Source organism: Camelus bactrianus, chromosome 12 (assembly GCF_048773025.1).
Source record: "Camelus bactrianus isolate YW-2024 breed Bactrian camel chromosome 12, ASM4877302v1, whole genome shotgun sequence".
Classification (NCBI taxonomy): Eukaryota; Metazoa; Chordata; class Mammalia; order Artiodactyla; family Camelidae; genus Camelus; species Camelus bactrianus.
Genome location: NC_133550.1, coordinates 70,396,265 through 70,416,012, shown reverse-complemented (window position 1 = coordinate 70,416,012; position 19,748 = coordinate 70,396,265). Strand labels below are relative to the sequence as shown.

The following is a 19,748-nucleotide window of genomic DNA, read 5'->3' as shown; positions in this document are numbered from 1 at the left end:
AAATTTGGTTTCTGGAGAATTATCATTTTATTTTTGTACCATGTTACTGTGGTTCTTCATAGTGCTTGATGAGTTGTTTCTTTGCTGGCGCATCTGAAGTAATGGCCACCTTTCTGTTTGATTCTGAACTGCCTCTGGCTATGTTTGAGAGTCAGTACTTTCCACCCACCACCACCTCTGTCAGGATCATCACCCCTGTGCCCTCGTTATTGCTTCTTGTAGCCCTGGCGTGACTGGTACCTTGCTGCTGCCAGTGTGGCTGGTGTTGCTGCCTTGGGCACCAGGATAGTGGGCTCTTCCATTGGGTCTGGGATCCCCTGGGCTCCAGCTCTGCCATCATTGGGGAGGGATTAGGTGGGAAGTAGCCAGTGTTGCACAGCTGTCTCTGCCATGTCTGTTGTATGGTTCACAGGATCTGCTGTTGCAGGTAGGGGGAATGCTGCAGGTAGAGCCAGGGGCACCTCTGAAGCTGAAGAGATGGAATCTCAGGCTTCACTGCCACTGCTGCCAGTTACCTGTGACTGCCACTGTCACTGGAAGTATGGAGTTGTGTGTGCCACCTCCCCTGCTACTACCAAGTTATCTGAGGCTGCAGGCTCAGCTGCTGCAGCTGGGAATTCAGGATTATAGGCACTGCCTCCACTATTCCCCCAGCTCCACCACCTCTAAGGGTTCCAGTCCATCCACCTTTAGATGCACAGAAGTGTAGAATTCTCCAGCATCCTGGTGTGCTGGACAGAGGTACCTTTTTTGGCATTGTGAATGTTTTATTGGCTGTAAATTGAAGGGGAGAGACAGGGAATTTCTCACTCTGCCTTCTTGCTGACATCACTCCATGAAACTATTTTTACTTGAAAGAAAACTGACAAACTATGGTTATTCTGACTTGGGTATTTGGCAAACACTCTCCAAAATGAATTAAGTGGGCATGTTACTTCAAGGAAAACAACTGATAGTATTTGCTGCCAATGATAAAATTTTTGCTTTTAAGCAAAAATTAGGTTTTTGGAAAACCTGTGTCCATCATCATGAGCTTAAAGTTTCCCAAAATTTTTATGTTTTTCTGATTAGATTGGTGGTGGCATTAACAAGTGTGATTTTTAAAATATATAATAAAATCTGTCAAAATTTGTAAGATCTACATAACTCAGTGAACCAGCATCATCCAAATGACCAACGAATGCATGATGCTTCAAAATTATGCATGACTAAAAGACCCACTCAACACACAAGACAGACCAATGGACTTTAATGCAACAGAGCATGAAAAAGTTCACTGATATGGTTTCAAAGTCCAAACTGCAACTAACCTTTAAGAAACTGTCTCTCATCAAGTCTTGGTGTACTATCAACAAAGATCCACATTTATCTAAAAAAACCAATTGAAAAGGTTTCCAACTAGAAATCTGAGTGAGGCTGGATTTTCTTCATGTTTCAACTAAAACAATACATTGGAAGAGACTGACTGCAGAAGCAGCTATGGGGACCAGCTGTCTCCAACTAAGCAGGCAATAAAGAAACTTGCAAAAATGTAAAAAGAAGGCCACTATTCTCATCAAATTTTTATTTTATAAAATAGTTATTTATGCTAACATCTGAGGGCTTATTATCATTTTAAGTGAATAAATAAATAAATCATTCCCTCATGCATATACCATACTTCTTCAAGTATTTAGTCAGAAAAATTAAATTCTGTCCAAGGAGAAAAATTAGGCTGGACTCAGAACTGTTTGACTGCAATATTCAAGGACTGGGACACAATGGATTGATAAGCTGAAAGCTGTGAGAGAAAGAATTCGTGACTCTGGTAGGCTGAAAAAAATGGTCTCTCAAGAGATATCCATGTTCTAACGCTTGGAACCTGTAAGTGTTACCCTATTTGGAAAAAGGATCTGCGCAGATTTGATTAAATCAAGGATTCTGCAATGAAGAGATTATCCTGGATTATCCGGGTTGGCCCTAAATACCATCGCAGCATCTTTATAAGAGAGAATGAGGGAGATTGCACAGACAGGAGAGATGGAAGCAATGACGGCCATGGAGCCAGAGACGAGTGACGCAGACACATGCTAAGTAAAGCCCGCATCTACCAGAGCGGCAAGGAGTGGATCCTCCCTTAGAGCCTCCAGAGAGAGTGCAGCCTTACCAACACAACAATTTCAGCCCAGTGACAGTGACTTCAGTCCCAAAGACTTAGGTATTAGTGGTTTGTTCAGGAAGTGATTCCAGGAAACATAAATGGAGTAGGGGAAGAGTGAGACAGAAATGGAGGAATCAAAACATAGCACGGTCCTGAGGTTTCTGCTCTGGCTAACAGCACCTTGACTTCACCACGACCTCCTGATAAGTGTACAGAGTGCCTCCTAGGATTGTCCAACTACTCATCCACCGACGCCGGTCTCCAGTCCCTGAGGTTGCCCCCAGGGACCTAGACTGTGCTGGTAAGCAGACCAAGTGGGCTCCTGCTGTGTCAGAGAAGGCCTGGGCAGAAAATGCAAAGATACACAGCAGGTGCCAGAGATGCAGCTCTGTAAGTCCATTGCAATTAAAGGTGTGCTCAGGGCATCAGTCAAGACACCAGACCTTGCACCCAATAGATCTACTCAGGTACTACACTAAGTCCACGTTGCCATGATTTTTTGAGCCAAAGTCTCGAAGGTCACATTTACAAAAGCCTTAACACAAGAGCATTAGTAGAACAAACAGAGTCCCCACTGCTGCACCTGCTCCTGAGGCTGTAACTGATACTGGTTACCTCCTCCTCTAGATTTCCCTCACCACCAGCCAGCATTTCAGCTGGTCTATATGGCTTTCCTGGATGGATGACTCAGACCTTCATCCCTGAGGGTTCTGAGCCCTTGGTTGCCTTGCCTTTGGCAGGCTGTGGCTGCTGTCACCACGTGGCATGGAAGCAACCAGACAGAACCACGTAAACTCTCCAGGCCAGACCAACTCCTGATTGCCTTATGAAGTAGTAGCAACCCTATCTACTCATAATAATCAGGATCTATTATCCCCTTCTCCTTTGCCTGCTGGTTCTCCATGAGGAGCTCAAAATGACCTGCTGGAATTTGCAGATTCAGGCTCAGTGGAGGCGTCCTCCCCTAGAATCAGTGGAAGTCCCCTCATGGAAGTGCTCCCCACCAGGGAGCCAGGAGGTCTAATTCAGCAGAGCTTAATGTTACAGAGACAGAATGTGAAACTTGTATACGTGGGTTACTGAGAACAATTGCGGGGGATAGCTAATACCAACCCCTGGGTTCTTGGACTTGTGACTTTGTTCCTGGATCCATGTATTTTATCTCCTGGGGAACCATACGCTAGGCTTTGAGTTGTGTATATACTCCAGCTTCTCCGGATACTGCCCTAGAGCTGGCACGTTAGCTAAGTCTTTGTGAGGACATTCCTTCCTTCCATGAGACAGGCTGCTTGTAGGTAATACAGGATATTGGAGAAGCAGTGGTCCTGTGGCAATCCACACATTGTTGTGCGCTTCACCGTAAAACAAGTTTCTTGGCCCGAGGTTATACATGTACACATATATACATATATGTGCTATACATGATCTTGTGTTGGTAAATTGAGCATCCTCTCAGCTGCCTGACAGTGATGCTACTCTGAGACCTTGTGGATAAGGAAGGCAAACGCATATCCAGAGCAGGTGTCAATTCCAGCAAGGATGAATCTCTCCTGGGTGGAAAGGATCTGCTGTAACCAACCTGTCACTGAGTCATCTAGGAATGGTACCATATCAGGAGCTCAGCACTAATCTTGGCTGCTAACAGGTCAGACATTCATAGGCAGTAAGATTCATAGGCAGTTAGATAAGCCTTGGTAAGAGAGTCCATGTTGGTGGGCATAGACTGCCACCATGGCAACTCCATTCATGGGTCCACCTTACAAGCATAAGGGTAGCCAAGGACAGAAGCTGGCTGCATCCATTCACTTTGCTGCTCAGTGACCTCTTTGCAATGGGTATTAACATGAGGCACAAAGATGCACACACTTGTGACCACTCCTATAGGTCCCTCTTCTTTCCCAGACCTCCCTGTCTCCAATATTCCCCTCTTGCTCTTCCCAGATCCCTGACTAAGCAGCAAGACATCTGTCTCGACCCAGAAGTTCAGTGCACATCTTCCTTAGGCCCCTGTTCTGTCCACTCCTCCCTGCTCTTCCCCATAAAGTGGGTATCCAAGTGTGCTGCCTGAAGCTCTGCTCCCTGGAGGAACTGTCCTCATTACTGTCCTTCAGAGCCACCCTGAATGGATGGTAGTGCAGCAGCAGTTCATTTTCAGCTCTTATCAACACATCAAGCTGACCCACCTGTGAGCCAGACCTAAATTTTTCTTGCTGTCTGCTAAGAGAGAAGCATTGGTACAACAAAGTAGGCAATGTGGGGGCCACAGTAGCCTCTACAAATGACCAGTACTCCCTGGACAGGCTCAGGTCTAATCCTGTTTCATTGTGCAGTGAATTGCTACTGAGCCTGCTTAACCTATTTGTTTGGTGGACCTGCCAATACCTAGCTCAGGACAGGCAGATGGGGTCACAGGGTCATCTGATGCCCCATAATCAGGCAGGCAGTCTCTACTTCGGACCAGTCTTGTGCCAGAAGCTGCTTTCCATTGCTGAGTAGTTCTTCATTGCAGCAGGCATGGTCTTGCTTCAGAATCCCAGTGTCTGCACTGCAAATCTCCTGTTGGAACCTGCCAAAGGTGCCACACAGGGTCCCTGTTTACCACAAATAAGCCCACCATAACCCACTGGTTCTGCCATGTGGCAGGGGAACCCATCCTCCAATCAGGATCTTCACCAGAGCCTTCCTTTTCTCTGCGCCCCACTCAAAACTGGCAGTCTTCCAAGTCACCCGATAAATGGGTCAGAACAGCACTCCTGAGTGTGGTACATGCTGACGCCAAAATCCAGAGGTGCATCAAGTGATAGGCCTCGTTCTTCATGATAGGGATGCAAGATGCAATCATGTGTCCTTACCTTAGAGGTGGTGCCCTGCTTTGCCCTACAACATTGTACCCCTGGAAACTTCACTGATGACAGGCTCCAGAACTTCTGAGGGTTTATCTCTCATCCTCCAACATGCACTGTCTTACCTGGGACAGTGATTTGTCATTTCCTTCTTCACCGTGTCCAGTTAGCATGATGTCATCAATGTTATGCAGAATGTCCAGGTGTTCAAGGTCTCAGTGGAGTGCACTGTGACAGAAAGCACGAGTTAAAACAGCCTTGAAGCAAGACAATGTGTATGTTTGGCTGCCCTTCCCACATGAAAGTAAACTGCTCTTGGAAATGTACTTTACTACTGGAAACTGAAAAGCATGTTCACATCAATTGCATTATCAAGTGTCAGAAGTGCATTACCAGTTTCAGCACAGATGTCTCAACTGACACAGCTGCTGATTGGGGTGCTACTTAGCTAAGTTTGTGCTAGTCCACCATCATTTTCTTGAATCCATCTGGATGTTGCAGGGGCCATACAGGTGAACTGAAGAGGAAATAACGGGGATTTATATCTTTGCAAGTGAGCAGTCTCTGCAACCCCACATGGATCCCACTATTGGAGGGGATGCGGAGCTTCAGAGGCTCCCACGCTTCCTGCTATGATTTTTATTCCACAAGTCAGGGAGCAATATGCAGGCTCTGCCCACTGCTGGGTATAATTATCCAAAGTATGCACTGGGACCAGAGAAGTGACCACAAGACTTGGGTCAGGACTCCATTTATCATCTGACTTCCATAGCCCCTACCCAAACCAGTGGCTCATGATGTTTCACGCACCCTGGCACACACCATCAGTTCATATCTTATACCTAACAGCCCTTAAAAAATCTGGGTAGTCTCTTTTTCAAAGTTAAATTCCTTACTTTGTCAAGAGGCAATAGGTCCCTTGGGGAAGGACTGGAGAAATATTTTTTATGTGCTTATGGTGGCATTGCAGGATCCTTTCTGTAGGGGATCAAGCCTCCCTTTCAACCAGTGGGCTCCAGTCCAGGTCTCAGAACTGGCTCAAATTTAAGTAAAGAATGAGCGATCATGATTTTCTGCTGCAGCAACTGACTTTCACCTTCTGATCACTAATAATTGGTTTCTTTCTTATTATTCAAATCAAACACCACTCGTCAGCTGCGCATCTATTTTACCCCAAAGAACACTGTGGTCCAACACGCGCTCCCACAGATGCCCGTGGGTCAAGTCTTCCCGGTTGCCACTCTAGCTTGGAGCAGAAGAAACGCAAGGAGGCATTTCACACTGCCGCAGTGGGACGAGGAGACGTGATGCAGCCCCAGGGGTCTGCTCCAGGGTGTGAGCCTCTCCTCCTGAGTAGATTTTGTAACCGATTTTATGTCTGGAGGCCAGAGGGGTAGTGGAGCGGGGCTTGGAGACATTAGTTTCAAGCAGGGTAACAAGAGCCTCCTCTCAGAGGTGCGCTTCAACTGGCAAGGGAGTCTCAGCGGTGATTCGGGATTTAAGGTTACTCATCAACAAATTTGGCACCTACATTCTCCACCCCTAGATGTGAGTCACACACACTCTCCCCTCCCCGGTGTGACTCACACTCAGGACTCGCCACACACTCAACAGTCTTCCTTCCGACTGTTCCGGGGGCCAAATCTGTCCAGTGAGAGGGCTTCTGCCGCCCTGCCTGCGTTGTCTAGTCCGCTCCGCGACCCTAGCGAAGGCCCACTTTGCCTCACCGGCACTTTCCCCCAGACACCCGGCAGCGGACTGGCCACCCGCCCACGTGACACGGGGCTGTGCCGCGAGCCTGACCGCTCACGGCGCTTCTGATTGGCCTGCACTATTTCCTGTTTCCGGGTTACAGTCCAAACAGCGACGTGTCTTTCGAGCGGCCCCACCCATAGAGAGAGGCCATTGGTCTTCTCTCCGAGCAGGGGCGGGACACAGCCTTCGGAAATAGCACCCGGAACAGGGTCTCCTAGAGAGCAGAGCAGAGCCGCAAAGAGCCGAATAGAGCCTGAGAGACCCGAGTACGACCCGAGAAGCGCAGGCTGGCCGGAAGCGGAGCCGAGCGCAACCGGAAGGAGCCGAGCGCGGCAAGGCGTTGGGCGCGGCTGAGCCCGCGCCATGGCGGCCGATGGGAGCGCTGTGGCCGAAGGCGGGGCTGTCGGAGGCTGCTTGTCCAAGGACAGCTTGCGGCCGTCGAAATGCCCCGACACGGCCCCGAACCGACGGCGCGGCTCGGTGCGGTCGCGAGACGCCGAGCGCCGAGCCTACCAGTGGTGCCGGGAGTACCTGGGCGGGGCCTGGCGCCGAGTGCGGCCGGAGGAGCTGAGGGTTGACCCCGTGAGGTGGGAGGTCAGGGGTCAGACCCTCCTGTGCGCGGGCCGGGGTCGGGGTCAGGGCCAGGTCCGGCCCTCGGGACACTCTGCGTTCCTGTGGCCGGGGGGTGTGGCGGGGCCGTGAGTGGCAGGGGAGCCCAGGGCGCGGGGGCTGGACGCGGGGCTGCTGGAGCGGACCGCGGGCTGAGGGCGCCCTGCTGTGGGTCCGCAGCGGAGGCCTCAGTAACCTGCTCTTCCGCTGCTCGCTGCCGGACCACCTGCCCAGCGTCGGCGAGGAGCCCCGGGAGGTGCTACTGCGGCTGTATGGGGCCATCCTGCAGGTGAGGAGGGAGTGAGCGCCGCAGTGGCCAGTGGCCCTAGACGTCTCACTTAAGTGTGGCAGGTGGTATTGTCCCCGCTGCGCGGTTGAGGACACTGAGGCTCAGGGGCTTAGTGTTTTGCCCATTACGACACTAAAGCCTGAGCCCTGGAGCCTTAGGCTATAGGACAGGAAGTCCCCGCTGTGGTGGGAGGAGAAAGCAGACCCTTCTGTGTGTTGGCGCCACATTGCCTCTGGCCCCTCGTGACTGTGGCCCCTTCGCTGTCCATCTTCCTTCAGGGCGTGGACTCCTTAGTCCTTGAAAGTGTGATGTTCGCCATCCTTGCAGAGCGGTCGCTGGGGCCCCAGCTCTACGGAGTCTTTCCAGAGGGCCGGCTGGAACAGTACATCCCAGTACGAGCTCAGCCCGGCCCTGACCTCCCCGAAGCACCTCCTTCCCCAGCCCCTACCCCCCTTCCCAGTGTCTGCCTTCACATCCCTCACCCTAGGTAGGGGATTTTCCCCAAGCCCTTGATTGCACCCCCCCATCCCCCTACCCTTCCCCCTCCTGCCCCAGTCCCCTCACACTCTGATAGGTTCCTGGGTGCAGAGCCGGCCACTGAAGACTCACGAGCTTCGAGAGCCGGTGTTGTCTGCAGCCATTGCCACGAAGATGGCCCGGTTCCACGGCATGGAGATGCCTTTCACTAAGGAGCCCCACTGGCTATTTGGGACCATGGAGCGGTGAGTCAGGGGCCTCGTCGGGGCTCCTGCACACAGGCTGAACCTACATGCTGGCAGCTACTCTGCTAGCCTGTGGCTGAATGCGTCCATGACTCTGTACAAGCCTCCAGTTGAGTGGATCAGGTGTCCCAGTGTCTGTCCTGTTCTCTCATAGGACAGGCTTCCAAACGACTGCCAGACCAGTCATGCAGTGACAGGACGGGTGGGACAGCCTGGCCTGGGGTAGACAGGAGAGGGGTGGGGAGGGACAGCAGAGGGAGTGTACCCTGTTCTTTGGGCCTCAGGTACTTAAAGCAGATCCAGGACCTGCCCCCCACTGGCCTCTCCCAGATGAACCTGCTGGAGATGTACAGCTTGAAGGATGAGATGGGCAACCTCAGGTGAGGGCAGGTAGGACGGGGTTGGCGGGGAGAGGGACGGAAGAGCACAGGAGGTAGCTCCAGCCACCTAGTGGAGTCCTCCCCAGGATTCCTGAGGGCTGGGGTCAAAGCTGAGCCCACGAGAGTGGCTCTGACCCTCCTTTCGTCACCCCTGCTCAAGACCCATGCCCCTGTTCTCCTGCAGGAAGTTGCTAGACTCCACCCCATCACCAGTGGTCTTCTGCCACAATGATATCCAGGAAGGTAGGAGAAGGCATCTGAGTCTCCCAACCTAAGGTGAGGGGGACCAGAGGGCCCCGGAGTGACCAGAACCTCACCACATTCCCCCAGGGAACATCTTACTGCTCTCAGAACCAGAAAGTGCCGACAGCCTCATGCTAGTTGACTTCGAGTACAGCAGTTATAACTACAGGTGAGGGTGAGAGGATGGCCTCCTGTGGGTCCATTCCCACAGTGCCCTGGAAAAGCAGACCAGACCTTCATCGCTGCATCCCAGCTGCCCAGCATATTTAGGGACTGAATGTCCACCTTATTTCCCCAGGGGCTTTGACATTGGGAATCATTTTTGTGAGTGGGTTTACGATTATACTCACGAGGAATGGCCTTTCTACAAAGCGCAGCCTGCAAATTACCCCACCCGGGGACAGCAGGTATGTGGGCCAGGAGCTGGGGAGCTGGACCTGTCCTATGAGGGAGAAGGAAGGTGAAGTCTGGAAGGAATGGTGGGAAAGGGTGTTTACTGGGAAATGCTCCTCAGTCTCCCCATTTCCTGACTCTTGTCTGCTCATCTCAGCTCCATTTTATTCGCCACTACCTGGCAGAGGTAAAGAAAGGTGAGACCATCTCCCCAGAGGAGCAGAAGAAACTGGAGGCAGATTTGCTGGTAGAGGTTAATCGGTGAGGAAAGACGGATCGGGCAGGGGTAGAGCAGGTTGCGGAGGAAAGAGGGGCTGAGGAAGAGGCAGGTAGACTCGCTGGGCTGCAGGAGAGGTGACAGTGCACAGTGGGAGCAGGAAGCGAGGATCAGGTCAGAGGCTGACAAGGAAGAAGAGTTTAAAAGTGGGAAGAATCAGGACAAGGTAGAGGTTAGGGCGATGGGAGAGAAGTTAGGGTTTTGAGGCTTGACCAGCCTCGGGGAAGGGGTTCAGGCAATGCCAAATGTGCTCTGAACCCCCCTTTTCCTGCCCCCGTCAGGTATGCTCTGGCATCTCATTTCTTTTGGGGTCTCTGGTCCATCCTCCAGGCATCCATGTCCACTATAGAATTTGGTTACATGGTAAGTAACCCAGGTGGGTGAGTTGGGGGGGTGGGGAGCAGCAGGAGCCTCGGGTCCTCCAGATCTGTGGGCAGTCCCAGGTGGCTGTGGGCAGACTGAGGGGCTGTGGGGTACTAGTCCTAAGCTTTCTCACCAGTCTGTGGGGTGGGTTTCCTTCCCTAGGAGTATGCCCAGTCTCGGTTCCAGTTCTACTTCCAGCAGAAGGGACAGCTGACCAACTTCCACTCCTCGTCCTGACTCTCCACCCCCCCCCACTCCTTGGATTTCTCCCAGAGTCTCCAGGGCAGGACCTTGGAGGGACAAAAGGGAGGCCCTGGGGATTGGGCTGAGCCCCTGAGTGAGACTGGGGTTAAAGAGGCTGACTCCTTCGTGGTCCCACTGCAGGCAACTGGACAGCTGTGTACCTTAAGACAATAAACTAGCTTCTTCCTTCACACTCTCCCAGCCCTACTCAGTACAGCACAAAGTACCAACCAAAGAGTGCACACAGATTAACAAAGTGACCACTGCGTGGAGCCTGTTTCCTCTCCTGAAAAGCATGGCTGTTGGGTGATCTGGGCTTGAAAGTGGTTACGGGTTCATTCTGCCAGTTGGAGCCCCTGCTCTCCCCCTCCCTGGCTCCAGCTTAGGAGTGACAAATTCTAGGAGGACTTGGGTGGGGGTCTGGGGAGAAATAGATTACAAAGAGGGCCCTTGGGTGGGCATGCCCAACCCTGAGCCCTGGAGATCAGGGAACAGAAGGCACAGCTGACACACTGATGACCTTTTCCCTACATTTGGCTATTTTTAGCTCTACTGCCACCATCCTCACGTGAGACCTGTTGGGCCCCCCACCAGGTTCCCAGACCTTTGAGCGATATTCAGCTTGCAGAAACCCAGCCCCCAACTCCTGATTCCCACCACCAAGGGGGGTAGATTCTGGTTGCTGCCCCACATCTGTTCTCTCAACCCAAATTTGGGAGTGGATATCAGGTTCCTGGTGAGGGCGGGGCAGAGGTGGCCAGGCCTGAAGGACGTGGGGACACGGGCCAGAGCTACTGGCCCCACAAGCAGACAGGAGCAAACTCAAGCCGTGAGTGGAGTTGGGGGTGGTACAGGGCCGCTGGGGTGCGGAGGGGAGGGTGTGCGGAGGAGGGGGGTGTCAAGGATGGTGCCAGGGTCCCACGTGGTGGGGCTAGGGATACCCAGGCCCCGCCTCACTCGAGACCAGATCAGCTCCTATTCCGGTACTCCTCTTGCCCCCACCCCCAGGCTACTTTTCACTGTTCTCAGGACTCCTTAAGTTTTCATGGCCCTGAGCCCCTCCCTGACCCCTGCACCACTGCATGAAGATTCTGCGGCAGTTGGCCAAGCTCAGGGTCCAAGGGTGGGGCCTCGGCACTGCTGGGGCTGGCCGATGACCTGGCTCGGCAGGGTGAGGGGCAGGCAGGGACGTAGACGGCGGCGGGGGTGGGGTGGGCTTCGGCGGGGGCCGGATGAGCCCGCCCGCGCACCCTCCTGCCGCCTCCCAGGTGCCCACCAACCCCCAGGATGGCGGAAGCGCACCAGGCTGTGGCCTTCCAGTTCACCGTGACCCCAGAAGGGGTCGACTTCCGGCTCAGTCGGGAGGCCCTGAAACAGATCTACCTGTCCGGCATCAACTCCTGGAAGAAACGCCTGATTCGCATCAAGGTTGGCGCAGGTGGTTCTGGTCTGTTCCTCCCAGCAGGTGCAGAATAGAGCCTTCCAGGGATGCAGAAGCCAGGTGTGAGCCACTGCCCATTTCGGGGTCCTCCACCCCCACCTTGGTTGGCAGTTCTGCTGAGTGACAGGCTCCAGCAGTGCAGAAACCAGAGGGGTGCTCAAGGTGTGGAGGGGAGACAGGTGTACAGGAAGTGGCAGTGGGACACTGAGTAACCAGGTGCTGCAGGTATGGTAGTGTGGAGGGGGGACACCAGACATGAAGGAGGAGTAAAACCAGGCAGACCTCATAGGCGCTGCTTATCCCAGTCCTTGCTCTGTGAGCTTGCTTGTTTCTGGCCCACAGAATGGCATCCTCAGGGGCGTGTATCCTGGCAGCCCCACCAGCTGGCTGGTCGTCGTCATAACGACAGTGGGTTCCTCCTACTGCAACGTGGATATTTCCAGAGGGCTAGTCTGTTATATCCAGAGATGTCTTCCTGAGAGGTAAGAAGCCGGGCCATGAGAGGATTGGGTGGGCTCCATGGTCAGGGTTCCTGATGGGCAGGTATGGGACCACGGCCATGGGAGGTCATGGGGCAGCCCTCACCTGAGGGCAACCATCATCTCAGTCCCACTTCTGTAAGTTCATGTGTGATGCACTCAGCAGCTCAGATGCGAGTCCAGGGAGGCTTTTCTCCTTGTTGCCTCCCGCGAGATGGCTCACATCCATCAGGACAGCAGACTCAGAATTTCCCCAGGGCTGTTCTTGAGCGGACCCCCTGCAGTCCCCTCCCCTTCCCTGACAGATGTGGCCCCTACCGGACCCCACAGACCCGGGCACTTCTCAGCATGGCTGTCTTCTCCACGGGGGTCTGGATGATGGGCATCTTCTTCTTCCGGCAAACCCTGAAACTGCTGCTTTCCTACCACGGTTGGATGTTTGAGATGCATGGCAAGACCAGCTGCTTCACCAAAGTCTGGGCTGTGAGCAGAAGCTGACGGAGGGGTTCAGGCATCTGGTTTGAGACCACCCAGGGCCTTACTTTGGGTTCTGAGCTGGAGGGGACAGCCAGGCAGGGCACTGGTGGCTGGCAGGGTTTGTCCTGGTTCCGAGAGTCTGGGGCAGCTTCTCAAGTGGTTGCTAGTTTCCATTCTTTCCTCCAGCTTCCACTTTGACATTCTCGGTTCTGTACCCTCAGATCTGTGTCCGCCTTCTATCCAGTCGGCGACCCATGCTCTACAGCTTCCAGGCTTCTCTGCCCAAGCTTCCCGTGCCCAGCGTGCCGGCCACAGTTCATCGGGTGAGGGCCTGGTCAGGCATCCCAGTGGGCAGGGCAGGTTGAACTCAGAGGACTTGTCCAAACACAAGGGACTGTCCCCTACGAAGAGTGGGCTTGAGAGAGATCCTTGGGGCTGGGTCTGGAAGAGGGTCAGGACTGAGGCAAGTGTTGCTGACTGGCCCTCACACGGACAATGACTTGGCTGGACAGTACCTAGAGTCTGTGCAACACTTATTGGATGATGAGGAATATTGCCGAATGGAGGTGCTGGCCAAGGAATTCCAGGAGAAGACTGCCCCCAGGCTGCAGAAGTACCTGGTACTCAAGTCGTGGTGGGCAACTAACTATGTGAGTTCCACCTCATGGGCTGACCCTCACCCACCCTGGGTCCTGGCTGCCCACAACCCCACTCCGACCCAGCTCTAACCTCCCACCCACCCACAGGTGAGTGACTGGTGGGAAGAGTATGTCTACCTTCGAGGCAGGACCCCCCTCATGGTGAACAGCAACTATTACGTCATGGTAAGAAGTGGGGCTCCTGTGTGCTCAGCTCTGTCCACGGCCATGGTCTTAGGGCAGAGGAACTGGAGGACATCCCAGAGCCCTGGTGGTGGTTTCTGCGGGCAAGTAGGGGTCCTGGGATGAGGCCTAAAAGAAAGGGGAGATGGAGCGGGGCATATCCTGGAAGAATACTCAGAAAGCAGCTTATAGATGATGGCGGTACTGAGGATGTGGAGAACCCAGTAGACTCCAAAGCCTGACACTGTCACTCCCAGAGCAACTCAGGCTCACTGCCATGCCCAGTCCAGGCTCTGTCCCTCCCTTCCTTGCTTCCCTCGCTGGCTTTCCAGTCACGGCTTCCCAGCTGTCCTGACGTCATTACTAGGAAACTTCCTTAAGCACGTCTCCGTGTCACTGTACAAACACAGGGCTACTTCTCAGAGCTCAGGAGGTCCCTGTTGGTCCCCGCCCCACGTGACAGGCTTTCTCCTGCTCCCAGTGTAAGGCTGTGCGCAACCAGCTGGGCCTCCCTGCTGCCCAGGCACAGGCCTCCGCACCTCCTTCCACTCCTGCTTCTAGAGCCCATTTTCAGTTGCGTGCTGGCCTTCCCCTCCTCCACAAAGCTGCCCTTCCAGAAACGTACCCGTACCTTGTCCACCAGAGGCTTTAAGCTATTTTGTAGTAATGGAACGCCTTTCTCAAAGGAAAATAAACAAAACATCAACAAACACACCGGGTTTAGAAAAGCAACTCAGGTTGAAGCTGGGGCGGGGGGTGACGTGATCAGCTGTGCCTTTCATCTCTGGCAGTTCACCCTCACAGAGTGTGCAGGACAGACTGCGGAAAGGGGACAGAGAGGTGCCACTGTGCACCCCTGTCACAGCCACTCTGCAGGCCCTGCTCTGTCACTGTAGGACTTAGTGCTTGTCAAGAACACAGATGTGCAGGCGGCCCGCCTGGGAAACGCCGTCCATGCCATGATCATGTATCGCCGTAAACTGGACCGTGAAGAGATCAAGCCTGTGAGTCGGGTTGGGTTGAGGGTGTGGCCCGAAGAGGAGGCCGGGGTCTGAGCTGGGCCTTCCTCCCAGGTGATGGCGCTTGGCATCGTGCCCATGTGCTCCTACCAGATGGAGAGGATGTTCAACACCACCCGGATCCCAGGGAAGGACGCAGGTACGACCATGGCCAGGCACCTGTAGGGAGCCCTTGGGATGGAACCCCTCCCTCCCAGCTGTGGGCCCACCAGGGCTAGGTGCCCTACTGCCTGCTGGTCACCAGGCATCCTTGATGTCTCAGGGTCGTGTAACTGCAAAAAAGTCAGTTTTTGACCAATAGTAGATACATACTACTTAGAGGCACAGGGCCGGTGCCAGGACCCCGAGAGGCCCTGAACAGAGCCCCTTCCCTGCAGAGGCTCCCAGTGCGGGGAAGGTAGGCTGGGGTGAAGAGCAGCAGGAGGCCTGCCGCTGCCCTGGCTGAGCCTGCCCTTCCAGGAGCCTGTTGGGAGGAGGGGTGGGCTCGTCCCAGGCAGGCTGAGCTGCAGCCCGCATGTCTGATGCTGGGACAGCCTGTGTTATTTCCTAGAGTTTTGGTTTCCTCTTCTGTGAAATGCCTCACAGGACTGTTGTTGGCATTAAATGAGAAATACGGAAGCGCCCAGCCCAGGGCCTGGCTTAGTACCAGCAGATTCCTCCGGGGAAGGAGGCCAGGAGGCCTGACACAGCAGGGTCTACACAGGCCACTGAGTGCAAGGCTGGTGGGCCGGTGCAGGGTGGAGTGGCAGCAGGAGGAGGGTGCTCCCTGCCTTCCTGCCTCAGCCCACCCACTGGCCTGTCACAGACGTGCTGCAGCACCTCACGGACAGCAGGCATGTTGCTGTCTACCACAAGGGCCGCTTCTTCAAGGTGTGGCTCTACGAAGGCTCCCACCTGCTCAAGCCTCGAGACCTGGAGATGCAGTTCCAGAGGATCCTGGACGACCCCTCCCCACCTCAGCCTGGGGAGGAGAGACTGGCGGCCCTCACTGCTGGGGGAAGGTACTGGGGCCTGCAGGCAGGGATGGTCCTGGCTGAGGTTTGGGCTGCTGTTAGGAGAGGAGTTCGGCCCTGCCTGTCACCCTGGAACTCAGGGCCAGAGGCATGACCAAGGGAGGGCGTGGTGGCCCCAACATCCTGTGTAAACAAGGGCCTGCGGCTGTGAGGGGTGCTGGTGGTAACGGTGGCGGGGTGGCTGCTGTGACTGGAGGTGGCTAGGTGGGTATGAGAGTGGGACCCCTACAGAACAGCCCAGTAGCCCCATCTCACCCCAGCTCCAGGCCCTGCCAGGTCACAGGAGGTGCCCTCAAGCCCACAGTGACCCCACTGCTCTCTGCCCTCATGCCCTCAGGGTGGAGTGGGCGCAGGCACGCCAGGCCTTCTTCAGCTCTGGCAAGAACAAGGCCGCGCTGGATGCCATCGAGCGCGCCGCTTTCTTTGTTGCTTTGGACGAGGAGTCTCATGGCTATGACCCCGAAGACGAGGCCAGCCTCAGCCTGTATGGCAAGGCCCTGCTGCATGGCAACTGCTGCAACAGGTACAGCAGCCCCAGGTCTCCCACACGGCCCCTCGGGCTCCCCCGCTGGCCTCTGCGTCACTGCCCATCTCCTCCCACAGGTGGTTCGACAAGTCCTTCACACTTATTGCCTTCAAGAACGGCCAGCTGGGCCTCAACACAGAACACGCGTGGGCAGATGCCCCTATCATAGGGCACCTCTGGGAGGTAACAGGCCCAGACGGGTCCCCGCAAGGCAGACTCAGGGTGGCGCCAGGGGTGGAGGTGGCAGGACGGCCTCTCAGCCCGACCTTTTCCCTACAGTTTGTTGTGGGCACTGACGCCTTCCACCTGGGCTACGCAGAGACTGGGCACTGTCTGGGTAAACCAAACCCTGTGCTGGCACCCCCTCAGCGGCTGCAGTGGGACATCCCTGAGCAGGTGTGCAGGCCAAGAAAGGGCAGGGACGGGTGTGCGAAAGTGACAAGTATCTGAGATGTTCTGTGGCCTTGTTCTTAGGGGAGGGGACAGGAGTGCCCCATGGCCCACACTGGCCACAGGGAAAACAGAGACCCCAGGGCCACCCGGGGGTTGGAGAAAGATGTGAGGTGTGAGCTCGTGTCTTGAACACCTGTCAGTGCCTCCCTCCCTGACAAAGCCCAACCTGGCCTCTGTGCTGATGCCCCTGGCTTGTCCTTTGTGTGTCCTCCTCCTGAGGATGTCGGGCACACCTAGGCCTGCCCAGCCTTGCCTTCCTCCATCGCTGACTCTTAGGCCTCCTGGACATGACCCAGGAGTCCTGCTGGACGTGACCCAGGAGTCCTGCTGGACGTGACCCAGGAGTCCTGCTGGAGAGCTCTGCCCTCAGCTGACCCCTCCATCTCTTGGCAGTGCCAGGCGGTCATCGAGAGTTCCTACCAGGTGGCCAAGGCGCTGGCGGACGATGTGGAGCTGTACTGCTTCCAGTTCTTGCCCTTCGGCAAAGGCCTCATCAAGAAGTGCCGGACCAGCCCCGATGCCTTTGTGCAGATCGCCCTGCAGCTGGCACACTTCCGGGTAGGAGCCCTGGGGCTGCTGAGCAGGCAGGTGGCACCAGGGTTCACCTGTGAAATTCCCCTTCTGTGTTCCCCAGGATAGGGGCAAGTTCTGCCTGACCTATGAAGCCTCGATGACTAGAATGTTCCGGGAGGGACGGACTGAGACTGTACGTTCCTGTACCCGCGAGTCCACAGCCTTCGTTCAGGCCATGGTGGAGGGGCGCCACATGGTGAGCCCCCCATGGCCTCGTAGGGAAGTGACCCCTCGGTCTCCTGCCGCCTCGAGAGTCAGGGTTACTCTTCACTGTTCCATTTCTGCCCCCAGAAAGCAGACCTCCAAGATCTGTTCCGGAAGGCTGCCGAGAAGCACCAGAATATGTACCGCCTGGCAATGACGGGGGCTGGGATTGACCGGCACCTCTTCTGCCTTTATGTGGTCTCCAAGTACCTGGGGGTCAGCTCCCCTTTCCTGGCTGAGGTCGGTGTTGGTGGGTGTGTCCTCTGTCCTCATGACCTCTCCTGATGGGTCTCAGCCTGTTTTCTGTCTGGCCGGCTCTCCTGAAGTTGCCCTGGATGGCTGGGGCCAGCTTTCCCGCTCTACACCCCACCAAGGCCTGTGGAACTGGCACTGGGCAGGAGCCTGCCCCTCGTGGAACTGGTGTTCTCATGGTGGGGTGGGCAGACAAATGTGTGATGTGTCAGATGGTGACAGTGCTTGTGAGAAAAGTGCAGAGGCTAGGAGGAATCAGAGCGTCTGGGTGGAGGGAACCTCGAGTGCCAACGCTGGCACTGAGGCAGGGGTGTGGGGTAGGCGGGGAACAGGAGGGGAGGGGCGGGTCACAGGATTGAGGGTTTTGTGCAGATGCCGTGATGGTAAGAACAGACTGGGGGGACCAGGAGCAGCAGTCAGGAAGGTCCTGTGTTCCGTCCCTTCTGCATCCTCCTCCAGGACTGTACCTGGCTCACGTAGGTGCTTGGTCACCACCTGTCTGCAGGGGTGCACTGAGTGCGTGGCATCTGATTGCTAGGGCCCCCCTGTCACAGGTGCTCTCAGAACCCTGGCGTCTCTCCACCAGCCAGATCGCTCAATTCCAGATCCGCATGTTTGACCCAAACAAGTACCCCAATCACCTGGCTGCTGGCGGTGGCTTTGGCCCTGTAAGTGCCCCTGAAGGGCGATGGGTGGGCAGGACCCAGGGCTAGGGGTTCCAGTGGAGAGTGCAGGGCCTTGAGAAGGTCAGACCGGAGGTGAGAACACAGCCCTGGACCTACCCTGGAAGGAAGGAAACAGGTACCTGTCAACCCCAGGAAGAAAAGTGGCTAGGATCCCACCCATGTCAACATCCCTGCTGGAGTGACCCTCCCTGGGGCTGCTGAAGTGGGCTTATGGAGTCCAGCTCACCCACCAGGACGTTCATGTGGGCTAGTTTGTCAGGGAGTTAGAGACCTCCCCCCCTGCCCCAGGAGAGAGGCAGTGATCTTGGCCTCCTGAGGGGACGTGAGCTCCTGGATCCTGGGTTCGCACACTGTTTCGGGGGCAAGCAGAAGAAGGACAGCATTAGCTTGGACCTCAGATCTTTTAGGGTCTTGTTTACCTCTTCACCCCTCTTGCTGTCCTCAGGTAGCAGACGATGGCTACGGGGTTTCCTACATGATCGCCGGTGAGAACACCATCTTCTTCCATGTCTCCAGCAAGTTCTCAAGTTCAGAGACGGTGAGTCTCTCCTGCCCCTGCTCAGCCTGAGGAGGGGCACCCCCCAGGGCCCTGTCTGGCTGGGGAAGAATCCTTGCTTGTGGGAACAGAGCGGCAAGGGCCTGTCCAGAGGTTGGTCTGAGCTCTTGGCCCCCACAGAACGCCCAGCGCTTTGGGAACCACATCCGCCAAGCTCTGCTGGACATCGCTGATCTTTTCCAAGTTCCCAAGGCTGACCGCTGAGGGCTGGAGAAATGCCAGCTACCCTTTTGTCCCCGCATCATGGGGGAAGGGACCTGCAGTGGGACTGCAGACACAAGGGGTGGCCGTGCCCTGGTGCCCAGGCTCCAGGGACATCTCTGGTAGCAGATGCTCCCTGGGCAGACACTGCTCCCTGAGGGCTCAGGTGGTGGAAGTAGGACTGGAGCAGGGAGGGAGTCTTGATTTTTTTTTTCTTGCTAGATGCTAATAAAAATAAGGCTGTATAATTTTATTTTACCATTTAAGTACCTGTGTTTTGTCTGGGAACTAGGAAGCCCTCCCCCTGCTCTAGCTCAGGCCAGGGAGACTATTTGTGAGAAGCTTCTGATCTGGTTTGAAATGTGTCTCTTCTCTCCACACTCACGTGTACACTTGGAATAAATTCTTGCTTCAGAACATTCACCTATTCCCTGGGGCCACTTCTGTTTGTCTGCTGGAGAGTGGGGCCCACCCACCTCCTCCGGGCTGGAGCACTGCTCTGTGAAGGCCCCCAGCCCCCTCCCAGGCATAGGAAGGAACTGCCGTCCCAGGTCTGAGGTCTGGTGGCCAGGTGGTCATGTCTATGAAAGGGCACACAAGATAAACTGGAGCAAGGTCGGCTTTTCTATTAAAATAATATTAAAAGTTAACCAAAAATATTATGGAAAGTGTAAGCAGGCACTCAATTACTGTTGCTGCATCCTTGACTGAATCTAGAGCTCAGGACTCTGCTAGGTGCTGAGAACCACGACGTTAGGTAAATACAGTCCCAGGTTATGATACTTTTACC

The 19,748-nt window shown here is 55.1% G+C and overlaps 3 protein-coding genes across 5 annotated transcripts in view; 2 read left to right on the top strand and 1 right to left on the bottom strand.

The window, feature by feature from the left end:
* Positions 1-6,742, bottom strand: part of MAPK8IP2 (mitogen-activated protein kinase 8 interacting protein 2) — a 28,119-nt gene extending 21,377 nt beyond the window's left edge. For both annotated transcript variants that reach the window (XM_074375868.1, XM_074375869.1), the window contains exons 1-2: positions 6,571-6,742; positions 5,109-5,211 (exon numbers count right to left, since the gene is read on the bottom strand). In XM_074375868.1, the coding sequence (XP_074231969.1) occupies positions 5,109-5,128 (20 nt within the window). In that variant the 5' untranslated portion in view covers positions 5,129-5,211; positions 6,571-6,742. The remainder of the gene's footprint in view (positions 1-5,108; positions 5,212-6,570) is intronic.
* Positions 6,743-6,913: 171 nt separating this feature from the next.
* CHKB (choline kinase beta) lies at positions 6,914-10,448 on the top strand. Of its 2 annotated transcripts, none has more exons than XM_074375870.1 (11): positions 6,914-7,325; positions 7,528-7,636; positions 7,915-8,028; positions 8,192-8,358; positions 8,643-8,738; positions 8,923-8,981; positions 9,069-9,150; positions 9,280-9,388; positions 9,532-9,635; positions 9,933-10,014; positions 10,177-10,448. In XM_074375870.1, exons 1-11 carry the CDS (start codon positions 7,102-7,104, stop codon positions 10,249-10,251), a joined length of 1,221 nt encoding a protein of 406 aa, XP_074231971.1. In that variant the 5' UTR covers positions 6,914-7,101; the 3' UTR covers positions 10,252-10,448. The 2 variants fall into 2 exon arrangements, with proteins under 2 accessions (XP_074231971.1, XP_074231972.1); XM_074375871.1 differs by having other exon boundaries at positions 6,916-7,325; positions 8,225-8,358.
* A 142-nt stretch (positions 10,449-10,590) lies between these two features.
* CPT1B (carnitine palmitoyltransferase 1B) lies at positions 10,591-19,216 on the top strand. Its single transcript, XM_010957323.3, has 19 exons — positions 10,591-11,086; positions 11,526-11,685; positions 12,041-12,180; positions 12,483-12,660; positions 12,876-12,977; positions 13,167-13,304; positions 13,401-13,478; positions 14,372-14,479; positions 14,549-14,633; positions 15,300-15,495; positions 15,845-16,030; positions 16,111-16,216; positions 16,313-16,429; positions 16,880-17,044; positions 17,121-17,255; positions 17,351-17,503; positions 18,070-18,183; positions 18,647-18,739; positions 18,878-19,216. Exons 2-19 carry the CDS (start codon positions 11,545-11,547, stop codon positions 18,959-18,961), a joined length of 2,319 nt encoding a protein of 772 aa, XP_010955625.2. The 5' UTR covers positions 10,591-11,086; positions 11,526-11,544; the 3' UTR covers positions 18,962-19,216.
* The last annotated feature ends 532 nt before the right edge of the window (positions 19,217-19,748 follow it).

Excerpts from the sequence above, each read along its gene's own strand:
- CHKB (XM_074375870.1), top strand. The coding sequence starts at position 7,102 with ATGGCGGCCGATGGGAGCGCTGTGGCCGAAGGCGGGGCTGTCGGAGGC. Across the intron at positions 7,326-7,527 it reads CTGAGGGTTGACCCCGTGAG|CGGAGGCCTCAGTAACCTGC; the intron begins GTGGGAGGTCAG and ends GTGGGTCCGCAG. Across the intron at positions 8,982-9,068 it reads CCACAATGATATCCAGGAAG|GGAACATCTTACTGCTCTCA; the intron begins GTAGGAGAAGGC and ends ACATTCCCCCAG.
- CPT1B (XM_010957323.3), top strand. The coding sequence starts at position 11,545 with ATGGCGGAAGCGCACCAGGCTGTGGCCTTCCAGTTCACCGTGACCCCA. Across the intron at positions 16,430-16,879 it reads AGTGGGACATCCCTGAGCAG|TGCCAGGCGGTCATCGAGAG; the intron begins GTGTGCAGGCCA and ends ATCTCTTGGCAG. Across the intron at positions 17,045-17,120 it reads TGCAGCTGGCACACTTCCGG|GATAGGGGCAAGTTCTGCCT; the intron begins GTAGGAGCCCTG and ends TGTGTTCCCCAG.